We start from the raw sequence: 13,475 nt of genomic DNA on the forward strand, positions 1-13,475 counted from the left end.
GGGAAGTTGTTCATTGATAACTACCCAATTAGGGTTATTTTGCAATTAGTCTATTCACAGTAAATTTATTGCAAAAGGGGAGGCTGTGGTGCAGCAAATTAATGCATTGCCGGGCTGGGTGTGCAATGGCTCTTAAATGCCAATCTTATTAACCAGCTCAGAGGTCCCGGGAGGGTGTGCCATGTTGGCTGACGCAGTGGAGTCCACGGGAAACCCCCGGCAAACACGCTGCCCAACCACCCTGGGGGTGTCTCAGCACAGGGTGGGAGCCCCTGGCCTCCACTGGCCACTTCGGCTCTCTTGTTTCCCCATTACCGCCCTCCCTTCTCCTTGCAAGGGCTACTGAGCATCGAGAAATACCGCCTCCAGGCTGCAGGCATCCTCAAGGTCCGACGGTGTGAGCTAAAGTGAAACCTTCTGCCTCCTGACGAGGGAAAGGCTCTTCGACCCGAGTTCCAATCCCAGCTCGACTAGCCACACACCTCTCACCACGTCCTAAACATCTTTCAGGAGCAATTTCCTCATCGATACAAAGGGCTGATAGCAGACCTGCCTCCCAGGGCTGTTGTGAGGAATCAATGACATAAGGCACAAACCGGGTGGAAAATACTACTACGTGAGATTAGGATCTAGCAGGGGTACGTGCACTATGGCCCATAGGCCAAAGCCTGCCCACCGCCCGTTTTTGTACACGGAGTCTTCTTGGAACATAACTAAGTGCTCTGTGCATGTATCGCTCATGGCTCCTTTTGCACCCTAACAACAGAGTCGGGTAGTTGGCACAGAGACTGTATGGCCCGCAAAGCCTCAACTGTTTTCTCTCTGGCCCTTTGCAGAAACAGAGGGTTGGCCCCTGGTAGAAGGAGTACCCGGTATTATTTTCACCGAAGGGCATTCAACTCAGGCCTCCGACACTTCTCTGCTGAGTCACGTGCCGGTAAACAAAAGATTCTGGAAACTTCTTCCTCCACTCATTCATCCCTACACCCTATCAGCCAAGTGCCATCAAGAATATAAATGCACACCGCATGGACAGCTCAGACTAGGGTTGAAATGCAAGGGAGAAATGAACCTTTTCTTTTTAAATCTTTCCATTTAAAAGAGAGTAGAGTCCAGATACACGTTCACAACTGAAAACTCAAAAAAGTACAGATAAAACATTGAGGACGAATCCAAGGTTGTCTGCACCCTGCACAAAGGGGAACCAACACTTAAGGGGTTTGCTGCATATCCTTTCACACCTCTTACACACATCGCTCCTGTCTATCTCACCTAAATCCTAAAAAGTGGAAAAAAAAAATTAGGCTCATGACAGTGCTAACGTCACAGGATGGTAGATGAGATGAGCTAACATGAGCTAACAGAATGCTAAATGCCTCGGGCAGTGCCTGGCACATAGCGAGCACTCCCTAACTGCCTGTCCCTTGCAGGCACTGGAGGAAGTAATACACACCAAGAAACACATGAGATCCGGTCAAGGGCACGAGGTCAGGTGCGGAAATACAATGAGTAACACTTCACACCTTTTGAACCATCCCCCACACCTTGCTGTGCTTATGAACACCTGTTATAGCCCCAACCTCTCCCTGTATCACAGCAAGACATCTGATTTGTCACTGGCCATCAGCACATAGAAGAGTCCCCAGTACAGGGCGGGAAGTGGGGAGAGACAGATGGTGGGAAGGAGAGAGGAAGGAATTTTAGATAGAGAAAACAGGAAGGTTGTTTTTGCAGAGCCTCCAAAGTCAATGTAACCAGTTAGAAACCTTTCAAATCATATTCAATTACAGTAATATTTGTGTCAATCTTAATCCCAATAGTCTGTGGAGAGAGAAAACGAACCTTATGAATGGGATCACCTCGGATTCCACGTCAGCCCTGATTTTGTGTCTTTTACCCATTGCCATAATGACGATTGGCTAAAGCTATAACCAAAGGTAACTTGATTTTTCCAAAGCTTTTCTTATACAAAACTTCAGAATTCAGACACTCCCAGAAGAAAAAATCTTTTGTGTTGATCAGGGGTTTGGAAAATAAGGTGGTCCCGGGGAGCCGGGGAGGCTCAGTCGGTTAAGCATCCGACTTCAGTTCAGGTCATGATCTCGCGGTTTATGGGTTCAAGCCCCACATCAGGCTCTGTGCTGTGACAGCTCAGAGCCTGGATCCTGCTTCCGGTTCTGTGTCTCCCTCTCTTTCTGACCCTCCCCCACTCACGCTCTGTTTCTGCCTCTCTCTCAAAACTAAACAAACGTTAAAAAAAATTAAGAAAAACAGGGCAAAATAGGGCGCTCCTTCCCAGAAGGTCGGAGAAATGGGAGCAGAACGGCACTGAGCAGGAGGAGGAGTCGGAGCCAGGGCTCGAGCTTACCTTCCAGGGGGCAGAACCGAGTCACCTTCTTGGGCATCAGCAGCCCGAGCTTGTGGCGGCAGTAGGTTTCCCCGATCTCCTGGCGGCAGTGCTTGGACTTGGCACGGGACAGGGCAGAGATGGCCTCCTTGCCCGAGATGTCACACTTGGGGGGCTGGTCATACTTGATCTCAGGGGAGCTGCCCCCGCTTTTCCTGCTGTGGGGCTGTCTTGGGACATCCTTCCCACGGCTCCCGTTCACGGCGGCTTTCTCACCAGGAGGCAGCACCTCGTTGGTGCCCTTGCCCGGGAACGGATGCCCCTTCCCCTTCTCCTCCTCCAGCTTCCTCTTCAAGAGCTCCTTCTGTCTACTCGGGGCCTTCTTTGCCAGCTCAGGCTGGTGCTTTTGCTTTTGAGTCCTAGGTGCAAAGTTGCTGTTGTCCACATTCTCAAAATCTTTGGGGACGGAGTTCTCATTGTTGCTGTCTGTTCGCACTTTCTCTTTCGGCCGGTGAGAAAAGTAGCCGTCCTGGAGAAGACGGGAGGAAACACAGAGGAGAAATGTCACTGAGCGGTCGTGCCAAGTAGGTTGGCCCCTGGAGAGTCGGGCACACAGGTTTGGAGGTCTGGGCCCCAGTTTCGTGTGATGCCTTTGCTATGGGCTTAACTTAAGGTAGACTTTGCTCTCCGGACCTCAGTTTCCCCATCTGGAAATAGAAGGATGTTCCAACTAGGGACCAAGACTTTGAAAAATCTAAATGCTATGTCCATGGACCCCAATGCTTTGTAACTAACCGCGCCTCCCTTTCAAGTAAGTTTCCTTAATTGTTCTGCCCCTGGATCCTGGATATTCTGTTCTAGTTTCCTGCTTACATTCTAGCAGAGAGTGCTGTGATGGTTTATTTAAGGGCTCGGAATGTCATAAGAAAGTTATAAGGGGAGAAAATATATTATATAATATATTTTATATATTATATATATATAAATATATGTATTTATATTTATATATATATATAATATATTATATATAATCTACTGCCTTTGGACATACTCAGAGGTCTACACCCATACGAGAAATGAGGTGGAGCCAGAGTGAACTCTGAGGGAGGGACGTCCTGGCTGTTTTGGGGAGAAGCACCTGTTGCATTATGATCTTTACAATGAATCCCAGGCGGGGAGGTAAACCTGTAACACTCTCGTGTTTGGGCTCGACTCCTGATGTTTGTACCTGGAGCAGAACTGATTAAGTCACCCGGGTGTCAGGAGAAAGGCCAAGAGTCCTTCTGGAGACCATGCCTGCTAGGGATCTTTCCAGGAAGGCCCCCAACTCAGCTTCTCCGTGCCTAGGCGGGCCCTGGCCGTTTTGAGCTCATAGCAAATGTACCATTCAACGAACACCCTGCATCATTTCCAAAACAAGTTGCTTCTGCGTAGAGCCCATTACCGAGGCCTTAACCTGAAAAGAGTACCCACTGTTCCAAAGCTAGACCCAGAGGGGACCTCTAGAGCCACAGACGACGCTAGTTGGCTCCATAAATCTACCCCCGTTGCTATAGAAACACAATGGCCAACAGTAGCAATTCTGAGGGAAGAATCTCCTTCGGTTTTCCTAAACGTGTCTGTTAACAATTGCCGGGGAAGAAGATGGTCGAACGAAACGGCAGAAGTGGGGCTGGGGCCTGTGAGTGGGCTGAAGTGCTCCACGCAGCTCCTACTCTAGCAGGTGGGCAAACTGTGGCCCCCGGGGGCCTAATCCTGAGTGCCATCCACTTTTGTAAATAAAGTTTTATTGAAAAACAGCCACCACTGTTGGCTCATGTACTGTCTATGACTGCTTTCCCGCTCCAACACCAGAAGTGATGGTTGCAATACGATCCCTTTGGCCTGCCTAAATATTTCTATCTGGCCTTTTAAGAAAAAGTAGGCAGACACCGGCTCTCCAGGAGTATGGGCTCAGGAGGTTCCTCTTCCCCTGGGCTTGGTTTACATCCCTGTGCCCACTGTCCCCACGTGGCCTAGTAATGGTCTGGAAAAGAAGTCACATATGGCTGCCTCCTTGTTGCCTTTGCCCCATCTCTCCAGGATCCAGCACCAATTTCTCCCGGACATCCCTAGTCTTCTCATTTTGCATGTGAGGGAACTGACCGTTCGTGAGCTTGCCCAACGTACCCCAGCTGGTTGGTGGTGAAGCTGGGATTCGGCTGCAGGCCCCATGGCCTGGGTTACCAATTCCCCTACCCACTTGCAAGAAGGTATAGAGCCCCGTGGACCCTCATCACTCTGGCTCCTTGGGCACTGCAGCCTGGCCTCCGACCAGAGTCCCTTCCCATCCACTCCAGCCCAGCTACGTGGATCTGGAATAGACATGCCACCTCCAAGGAGTCATCTCAAGTCTGGCCAGTGGCTCATCAGGATGCAAGCAGTCACACAGAAAGAGGGATGGTAAGTAGGGCCACAAGGCAGCAAGAGCCAGGAGGTAAAGGCGTAGGAAGGAGGGAGCAGCCACCAAGAAGGGAGAGCGGAGTCTGTACTGGGTCCCAGCACAGCTGCTGGTGATACACAAGTCTTCTATCCTGGTCCGTGAAGGGCAAAGTGGCAGCTCTGACCCCTGCTTCCAGCCTTTCTTCCCTCCCCACACTTCTTCCAAGAAATCACCCTTGCTGAGACGCCACACCTCTGTTCTTATAACCTAAGTGAACCCCCCTGATGCTCGTCTTTTCCCTTCTTCCTGTCCGGAGGCCCTCACAGAAACCCAAGCAGCCTCTCGGCCACATTCTTCAGCACTTTCCACAAGTCATGCACCACAGACTCAGTGGCTCACAGGTATCACTTCCGGGATGCAGTCACCCCATAAGGGTTACCGTCCTTGCCACTTGACACAAAGAGAAGCCGAGGCCTGTCGCTCTAACCTTCCTGAGCACATACCAGGTGCCGGGCACCAAACTAAGTCCTGACATGTGGGGTGCCACTCAACCTTTAAAAACAACTTCCAAGGCAGGTACTGCGCTTCTCCCATCTTACAAAAGATGGGGGGGGGGAGAGCTCAAGGATGCTCAGTGGCCTGCCCAAAGTCATCTGGGGGAGGAAGTGAGATCGCACAGGTCTGCTTCTACAACTTGCTACGGCGCACCACCCCTTCCGTTTGGCTGGGAGGTAAACTGAGGAGTGAGCTCCCCCTTGTCTACTGCGGGGAGAGGAGGGGCGGTTTCCCTCTTTGTTCGTCTTAGCCCAGGCTGGAATGGAAATGGGTCTTGGGAGGCTGGTTTTCCAATAAGGCTCTTGACAAACACTTCAGTTCTTTTTCGTCTCAGCACACGGTAGGGCTGTACTTCCCATACCCTGCAAATCAGGCACAGCCGAGCAACGTGCTGCGGCCAAGACAAGCGGAAGGAACCAGGGCACGGTTTGCCACATTCCCCTTTCCTCCATAGCATCCCACCACACTCCTGATGGTGAAGGTCCGGCATCCCCGAGTGAGCCTAGTGCGGAGCGGGGACCAACTCTCATACCTCTTGCACTTTTTCCCTCACTGACTCACGGGGATCTTTGTTACGGCAGCAGAGTAACTCATCCTGACTGATACAGGAGCCAACCTGGGCTGCTTTCTTCCTCCGAGCGGTCCTCAGATTCAGAAGTCAGTTTGGGGGTGCCTTTTTTCGTTTGGTTTTGCCTCTGACAGAAAATCAGTTCAATGACTACTGCTGTCTGAAAACATGAATTTCACTTCTGACCCCAAGCTCGTTTTCTAGGAGTTAACAAGAAGGTGGGAGTAAGCGGAAGAGTCTCTGTCTTTGCAGCAATGTGTATCCTCTCTCATCACACACAGCCCAAGTGTTATTCTGGGGTTGCTCTCTTTCCTCATTAAGGGAGGATCACAAGTCTGAGCAGAAAACCTCCATAAGCCACCGATTTCAAAAGCTCTCATTCTCTCACTTCCTGGAAGAACTTCTCCAGACAAAACCAGACACAGGAAACACTGCAATCAATGAAGCTAATCTGACCATCGGAGAACGTCTGATTCCTCCAGTTAATTTGTGATATCAGGGCCAGGCGCCACCATCAATTCTAATATAACTCCTGATTAATGCGTCATCTACTCAGAGAGGCCCCCACAATGCGAATGGTTGGCTCTGTGTCTCCCTGTGGCCTTCCGCCTGGCCCCAGGCGCTCCACAGCTGCCAAAGGAAATCAAAAGATTCCAGGGGAAGAGGGAAGGGAAAGATTTGTCTTCTGGAATGAAGAGTTCAGAGATACTAGACAGCTTCCAGAAAGGTCAGTGAGGGGCACATTCAATGACAACCAGGCGTCATTCAGAGGTCTGAGATCTCCTGGCTCATGGAGTCAACTCTGCTTTCTACAGTAGCTGATGAATTCTCCCTTGGCTTGTACCCACTCTGTTCTTTTTAAAATTTTATTGTGGTATCAATACTTAACATAGGATCTACTCTCTTAACCCATTTTTAAGCGCATGATGCTATATTGCTACCTATAGGTGTGATGTTGTACAGAACATCTCTAGAATGTATTCATCGTGCGTAATGGAGACTTTATGCCACTTGATTAGCAATTCCCCACTTCTGGCTCCCCCAGCTCCTGTCAACCACCATTTTATGGATTCGCTGAGTGTGACTATTTTAGCTGTCTCGCCTAAGTGGGCTCATGCAGTATTTGTATTTCTGTGACTAGCTTTATTTCATCTTGCATTGTCTTCCAGGTCCATCCATGGTATTGCATATGGCAGGATTTCCTTCTCTTTTTAAAAAAAAAAAATGAGAGGGGGAGGGGACATGCATGAGCAGGGGAGGGGCAGAGAGAGAGGGACAGAGAGACTCCTAAGCAGGCTTTGCACTGTCAGCGCAGATCCCGATGTGGGGCTCGATCCCAGGGATCATGAGATTGTGACTTGAGCTGAAATCAAGAGTTGGATGCTTAACCGACTGACCCTCCCAGGCACCCCAGGATTTCCTTCTTTCTTAAGGCCAAATAATGTTCCACTGAATGTACACACCACATTTTCTCTATCCATCCCTCGATGGACGTGAGATACTGCCTGACCTTCCCAGTAACTCTTCACCTGCACACCAAGGGTCAACAGCTCTCTGATCTTCTCTTCTTTCCCCAGAGAATCAAGACCCAGACACCCAAATCCAGGTCCCCTTCCCTACGTAAACCAACCGTGGGAGGTTTCTAGGCAGATACAAGCAAGATAACCATCCTGTCCTCAGCACTCACATCCCTCCTACCGTGGCCCTTCATACACCTTGTGTCCTGAATCCTCTCAAACACCCACGGAAGCAGGCAGGAGTAGTCCTAATTGAGGGAAGGACATGAAGGCAGAGGGAGGTTAAACAACCTGACCATGGTCATGCTGCTAGAAATGAAGTGACTCAAACTCCCTGTGCCTCAGTCACCTCATCTTGAAAACGGGAATGATGACAGTAGTTACCTCAGGGGAATTTTAGTGAGGATGAATGTTATGTAAAACTTCCAGAATGTGCCTGCCACCCAAAGCAGGAAGAAGAATAACCACTGAATCCAGATTAGGTTTGCTACCAATGAGCACTGGGCCTCAACCATCTCACCCCTGACGGTCTCTGCCTGCAGGACAGATTGGTTATTATTTTCTCATTAGGATCAACTAGCTGTGTCCCCCTTATTCTTAACCAGTTCAACACTCTCACCTTGAGTTATTTATGCAAATGCAACCCTTTGACTTATTTTATTTTAATGTACTTATTACAATGATTGTACATTCAAATGTTTGCTTGAGAGCTCCAAAACTCTAATTGCTCTGCTGATGCCTTACGTCTAGGCTGCCGCTAGAATCCATTTTTATTCTAGAGAAATAATTAAATGCAATAATGTCCTCTATTCTTATTCAACCTTGGGCACGTGTGGAGCCAATTTCAATCAGGGAGAAATATGCTAAACCCAGTATGGCTTCGAAAGGCAGGTTATGTGACCCGGGCTGCTGTTCGGAGGTGAATTAAGGATCCATGTCTGTTTCTCCTTGATTTTCCCATGTTCCGATTTCAGAGTGGGTCTCTCCTCACCCCATTGACTGAACCTGGGCCCCTTGTTTCTGCTTTAAGGAGGTGGAGGGGGGTGGCTGTGTTTGTTTTACAACTACCCGCTCACCGATACACCGTCGCTCTTATTTTTTGTAGAGAAAGAACACTGGACAGGGCGGGAGAAGACCCGGGTGGCTGTCTTGCTTTGGAGACGGTCCAATTTTCTCATCTGTAAAATGACAGGTCCTGTATACGTGTTCCTCAGCGTTCTCTGAATCAGCCACTAATCAACACGACTGACTCACAAAGTTCTGCCATTCCAGCTCAATGAGAAGTCATTCGTGGACTGTATGAGATCAGGGACTGAGAAAGAGATGGATACTCCCAAGGGCATCATGTCTCCTTCCTGACTCATTCTCGATTATTGTGTCCAGGGGCCCTTGGACCTGGGAGACATCATTTCACCTCTCTGTGCCTCAGTTCCCTCATCCGACCCGGGGGGCTGAGGCTGGCACTGTCCTCCCAGGAACCAAATTGATGAAACACAGAACACAGGGCTCGACACATGCCAGGTGCCGAGGAAACATGCCATCTATTAGAAAATACACATATGGCACTTACATGTCCGAAGCTCTATCCCAAGCCCCTCTGCACGTACCAGTTCCCGTAATCCTCGTGATGACCCTATCAAGAAGATGCTCCATTTCTCTCCCTGTGTTTTGGATGGGAGCACTAAGGTTCAGGGATGTTACATGTCTGAATCTAGATCTAGGAAGGGGAGGAGCCAGGATTTGAACCCAGGTAGTCAGGGTCCAGTGGTCATGCCTGCCAAAACCACACTGCCTCTCAGCAGCTATTAGGAGTAGAGATGATGTCAAAGGGACAAGCTGTCCCACCCGCTTGCTCATCACGACCAGTTTATGGCTTCCTTTTGTGCCATGTAGATGCAGAGCCAGATGACTGGTGGTTTGCTGTTGAACCCAGTGTCTGAGGCTTCATTCCCATCACCAGGGTGACCGAGGCCACTAGGAGGGCCACTGGGGGAGAAGCCCACACCTGCTTCCAAAAGGACCTCAATGCCAGGGTAGATGAATGGTGGAGGGGCAGTGTGCATGGTCGTACCCAATTCGAATACGCAATTACCCAGGCTGCCAATGCAAATAGACCTAACCCAGGCCTCTTGCCCAAGCTCGTTGGCATGCACTGCACATGGCTTGGCTGGCCAGTACTGAGAAGCCCGTGGGCCATGATGGGCATGGGCAGGCCCTTCTTTAACAGAACCCTAAATAATAAGCCTGGTGCGAATTCAGTTCAGCGAATTGAGTTAACAGGAAACACAGCATGGGATAAGGAAGGAGGGCACTGGATGGATGGAGCTGGCTTGGAATCCAGCCCTCACCCCTTAACCCCAGGAGAGGCCAAGATTTACCCCTCAGAGCCTTAATTTTCTGATTTACAAAAAAGGGGGTAAGAGGACCTACTTTGCAACGGTGAGACAGAGAATAAGTAATATGGCACACTGATATTTAATTCTATTTAACAAAAGAGTATTTAGCATGGTGCTTGATATATATTCAGCACTTAGTAAGTTGCAGCAGGAGGACATTTTTAGCTGGTACCTCGTTGTCATTTAATGAGCAAGCCCTATATCTTGGGTAAAGACAGGGACGTGAGGCATAGTGCATTCAGATCTGACCTCTGCCATTTGCTCAGCGGGTGGCTCTGGGCACAACACCGTGTGACCTTCACTTTCCCTGCCTGTAAAATGGACCTAACTAGCACCTCCCTCATGCAGGCCTCTCTGAGAGTTAAGAGAGTTAATATACGTCATGCATTTAGCAATAAGGCCAAGAGCTTAAGAAGTATTACCTATAATTCATTACAATGGAGTCAATGCTTACAATGGTGGTCTAACATGGTAGTTCTCAAAGTGTGGTCTGGGGATTCCTGCGGGTCCCTGAGACCCTTCTGAGTCATCTCCAGGTCCTTAATTCCATCAAAATACAAAGACATCCTGTTCCCTTTTTCTCTCATTCTCTCACAAGCACCTAGTGGAATTTTCCAGAGGCCACACGAGGTGTGAAATCACAGCAAATTGAAAGCTGGAGCAAATGTGAGAATCCAGCAGACATCACAGAGATTTGCAAAAATGCAAAACAATGCCCCTTTTCACGAAATGTGTTTTTGTTGTGGAAAACATACCTATTTTTCAGACTTGTGCAGTCTGTATGTTTACTTGTGCAGACATGTTATGGGGGATCATTGGCATTTTAAGTAAACTAGTAAACATTTTAAGAGTGCCTTAGTTTAAATTTCAATATACAGGGAATAATTGATAATCTATAAAATCTATGTAAACCAAAGCTCTCTGAGAGTCTACAACGTTTTGAAAATACATGGGGGTCCTCAGACCAACAAGTTTGAGAATGCTGGCATAATACATACTTGCGATTCTAAATATCCTCTCGTGACTGAAATTAAAGGCATAGGACTTTTTTCAGTTCCGTTGTTTCCCTATATGCCAAGCCTTTGGATTTATACTTTACTTACACACACGATAAATACACATAAGATAGAAATCTAGGTCAAGTGGAAACAGGGTGCTGTTAAATACTTTTAGAGGGAGAGAGGCAGCAGGAATCCAGATCCCTGAAGCCCCGGAACTATCTTCTGGGAAGGAAAGCGACCTGCTGAGAAAGATTTCTCCTTGACCAAATTCTAGTCGGCTTCCTGTGAGCCCCTTCTCAACTAGGCCTCAACCTTGACCTATAAAGCCTGGAACCAGCAGTGACACAGTTTCTGACAGCTCAAGGATGATACCCTCTCCCTCCCCCTTTGTCGTGCCTACCTGAGAAAACTCAGGGCTGCCAGAAGCATTTAGTTGGTTCTAGCCAACCCCTGAAGACAGGGCTCCTGTGTCCTGGCCTCCTTGGGAGGGTAGGAGCAAACCTGGACACATGCCAGTTAGCAAACCCAGGTGGGTTTCATATAGACTGATTCCCTCTTCCTGCTCTTCGCCGTTTTTTCTGTTCCCTGACTTCACTGAGCCCCTCCCCCAACCCCACCCCTCGCCGTGAACCCTCCCCCCTAGCATTCCTTCATTCTCCCCTTAAATTTTTTTAATGTTTATTTACTTTTGAGAAAGAGAGAGAGAGAGGAGAGAGAGAGAGAGAGAGAGAGAGAGAGAGAGAGAGAGAGAGAGCGCGTGCCTGTGAGTGGCAGATGGGCTGAGAGAGAGGGAGACCAGAATCCAAAGCAGGCTCCAGGATCTGAGCTGTCAGCACAGAACCCAACGCAGGGCTCAAAACCACAAACTGTGAGATCGTGACCTGAGCTGAAGTCAGATGCTTAAAAGACTGAGCCACCCAGGCTCCCCACATTCTCCTTTTAAAATGCCCAGTCACCTCTGTAGCATTCGAGGTGCAGTCCGGTTCACGCTCGACTCCTTACCCTACTGTCACAGTATTATTACCAATTAAAATCTGTCCTCATGGCTTTGTCTACCGCGGATACTGCCCAAGCCACACGGCCTGGACCTCAACCCTGTACGCAATACCTCATCCAGCGAGGACCGGACTCCAGTACGTGAGTCCAGCAGAAGCGTGCTCAGAGCCCAACACAAGCTGGGCCCACAAGCTTCTTCCAGTTCCACCAGGCATCGGAACGGGGCAGCGGTGGCTGGGGAAGATCTTAACCTACCTCTTCTGGCTGTTTGTGTGTCGGACAGTACGAGACCCAGACGTGTAGGCAGAAAGATGGAGGGGTAGGAAATGATGGCAGAGGTGGGGCAGGACCAGAGGAAGAGGGAGGCAGTGCAGCAAACAGGGGCAGGCTAACAGGGACCACCTGTGATGACGCACCAGGAACCGCGCTACGCACTCCCCTTGGGACGGCCTATCCCTTCCTCCAAACAGGCCCAGCAAGCACGTCAGGGGTCAGCCCCCTACAACGCACTGCAGTCTCTGTCTCTGAAGCTCTACTGGGACACAGCCACGCCCACCAGAGGCAGAATGGCCCGCAAAAGCTGAAATCCAGCCTTTGTAGACAAAGTGGGCACTGCTTCAAATAAGGAAACCGAGGCCAGCCCAAGCTTGCTCACGGTCATTTGGAGACGCAGGGTGGGGCTGGATGCCAGAGATAAGGTGAGGGTAGCAAATCAGCTGCAAGGACAGAGGGGAAGGTGAGAAGAGCTTTCTAGGAATGACTACTACCACCACTAGTTTGAAACAAAACGCCCAACACACAGCAGGGGTCTCTGCAGGGAGGCCTCATACCTGTGAAAGCAAAGAAATGGTCTCTAAGGTTGGCCCCTTCCGGAATGTCATTCGAACCTGAGTTTGCCTGCAATTACAACTTTCCATCAATTCATACTGAAGGCCACAATACCCAAAGGTGGAAAGGCAAAGAAGGAAAGAAGATACGACAGAGAGAGAGAGAAGGAGAATGAGAGAGGGAAGGAGCAACCCAGTCTTGTGTCAATGATCAAGCCTTCTGGGCACCTCTACGACGGTTTCCCAGCGATGACAGTGCTGCCATGTGGGCCGGCTGACACTGCTGTGGGGGCGATCTTGTGCACCGTAGGATATTTAGCAGCAGCTGTGACCTACCCATTAGGTGCCACTGAGACCCCTTGTGAAAACCAAAAATGTCTTTAGACTTTGGCAAATGTCCCCCGGGAGGCAAAATCACCCCCTGTGGAAAAGCCCGGCTCTGGGGGCATGTTCTGTGGCAGCTGATGCTAGTGGGCCTCAGCTGCTCACACCCTGTCCCCGTCCAGGAACAGCAGCACCTCGCGACGAGACAGGTTGTCCGAACAGGAGACCTAAGCCAGGAGGAAAGGGCCTGAGTTAACCAGGCAAAGGCACTCAAGGTCGGGGGGCGGGGGTGGGGGGGGCGGTGTGACAGCCAGGCGGGACGTGGTCAGGAGAAGTAACAGGTGCATGGCAGAGACTGGGATGAGGGTTAGGGTCCCCAGCTGGGCAAGGGATAGCCTCGAGGAGGGGAGGGGCAGTCATTCAGAGTGTGGATAGTCCCTGAGTGATGGCACATGCCTTCATTTAAGCCAGAGGTCACTACAGGGTGACCACAGGTTCCATTAAATGCACAGATGCTTGGTT

General features: G+C 49.8%; 1 protein-coding gene across 3 annotated transcripts in view; it reads right to left on the reverse strand.

Annotated features, from left to right (window-relative positions):
• The window catches only part of XYLT1 (xylosyltransferase 1), a 313,185-nt gene that overhangs the window by 138,762 nt on the left and 160,948 nt on the right, over positions 1-13,475 (reverse strand). For all 3 annotated transcript variants that reach the window (XM_023246430.2, XM_045047341.1, XM_045047342.1), the window contains exon 3: positions 2,369-2,876. In XM_023246430.2, coding sequence (XP_023102198.2) covers positions 2,369-2,876 — 508 coding nt within the window. The remainder of the gene's footprint in view (positions 1-2,368; positions 2,877-13,475) is intronic.

This window comes from Felis catus, chromosome E3 (genome assembly GCF_018350175.1).
Source record: "Felis catus isolate Fca126 chromosome E3, F.catus_Fca126_mat1.0, whole genome shotgun sequence".
In the NCBI taxonomy this organism is placed as follows: domain Eukaryota; kingdom Metazoa; phylum Chordata; class Mammalia; order Carnivora; family Felidae; genus Felis; species Felis catus.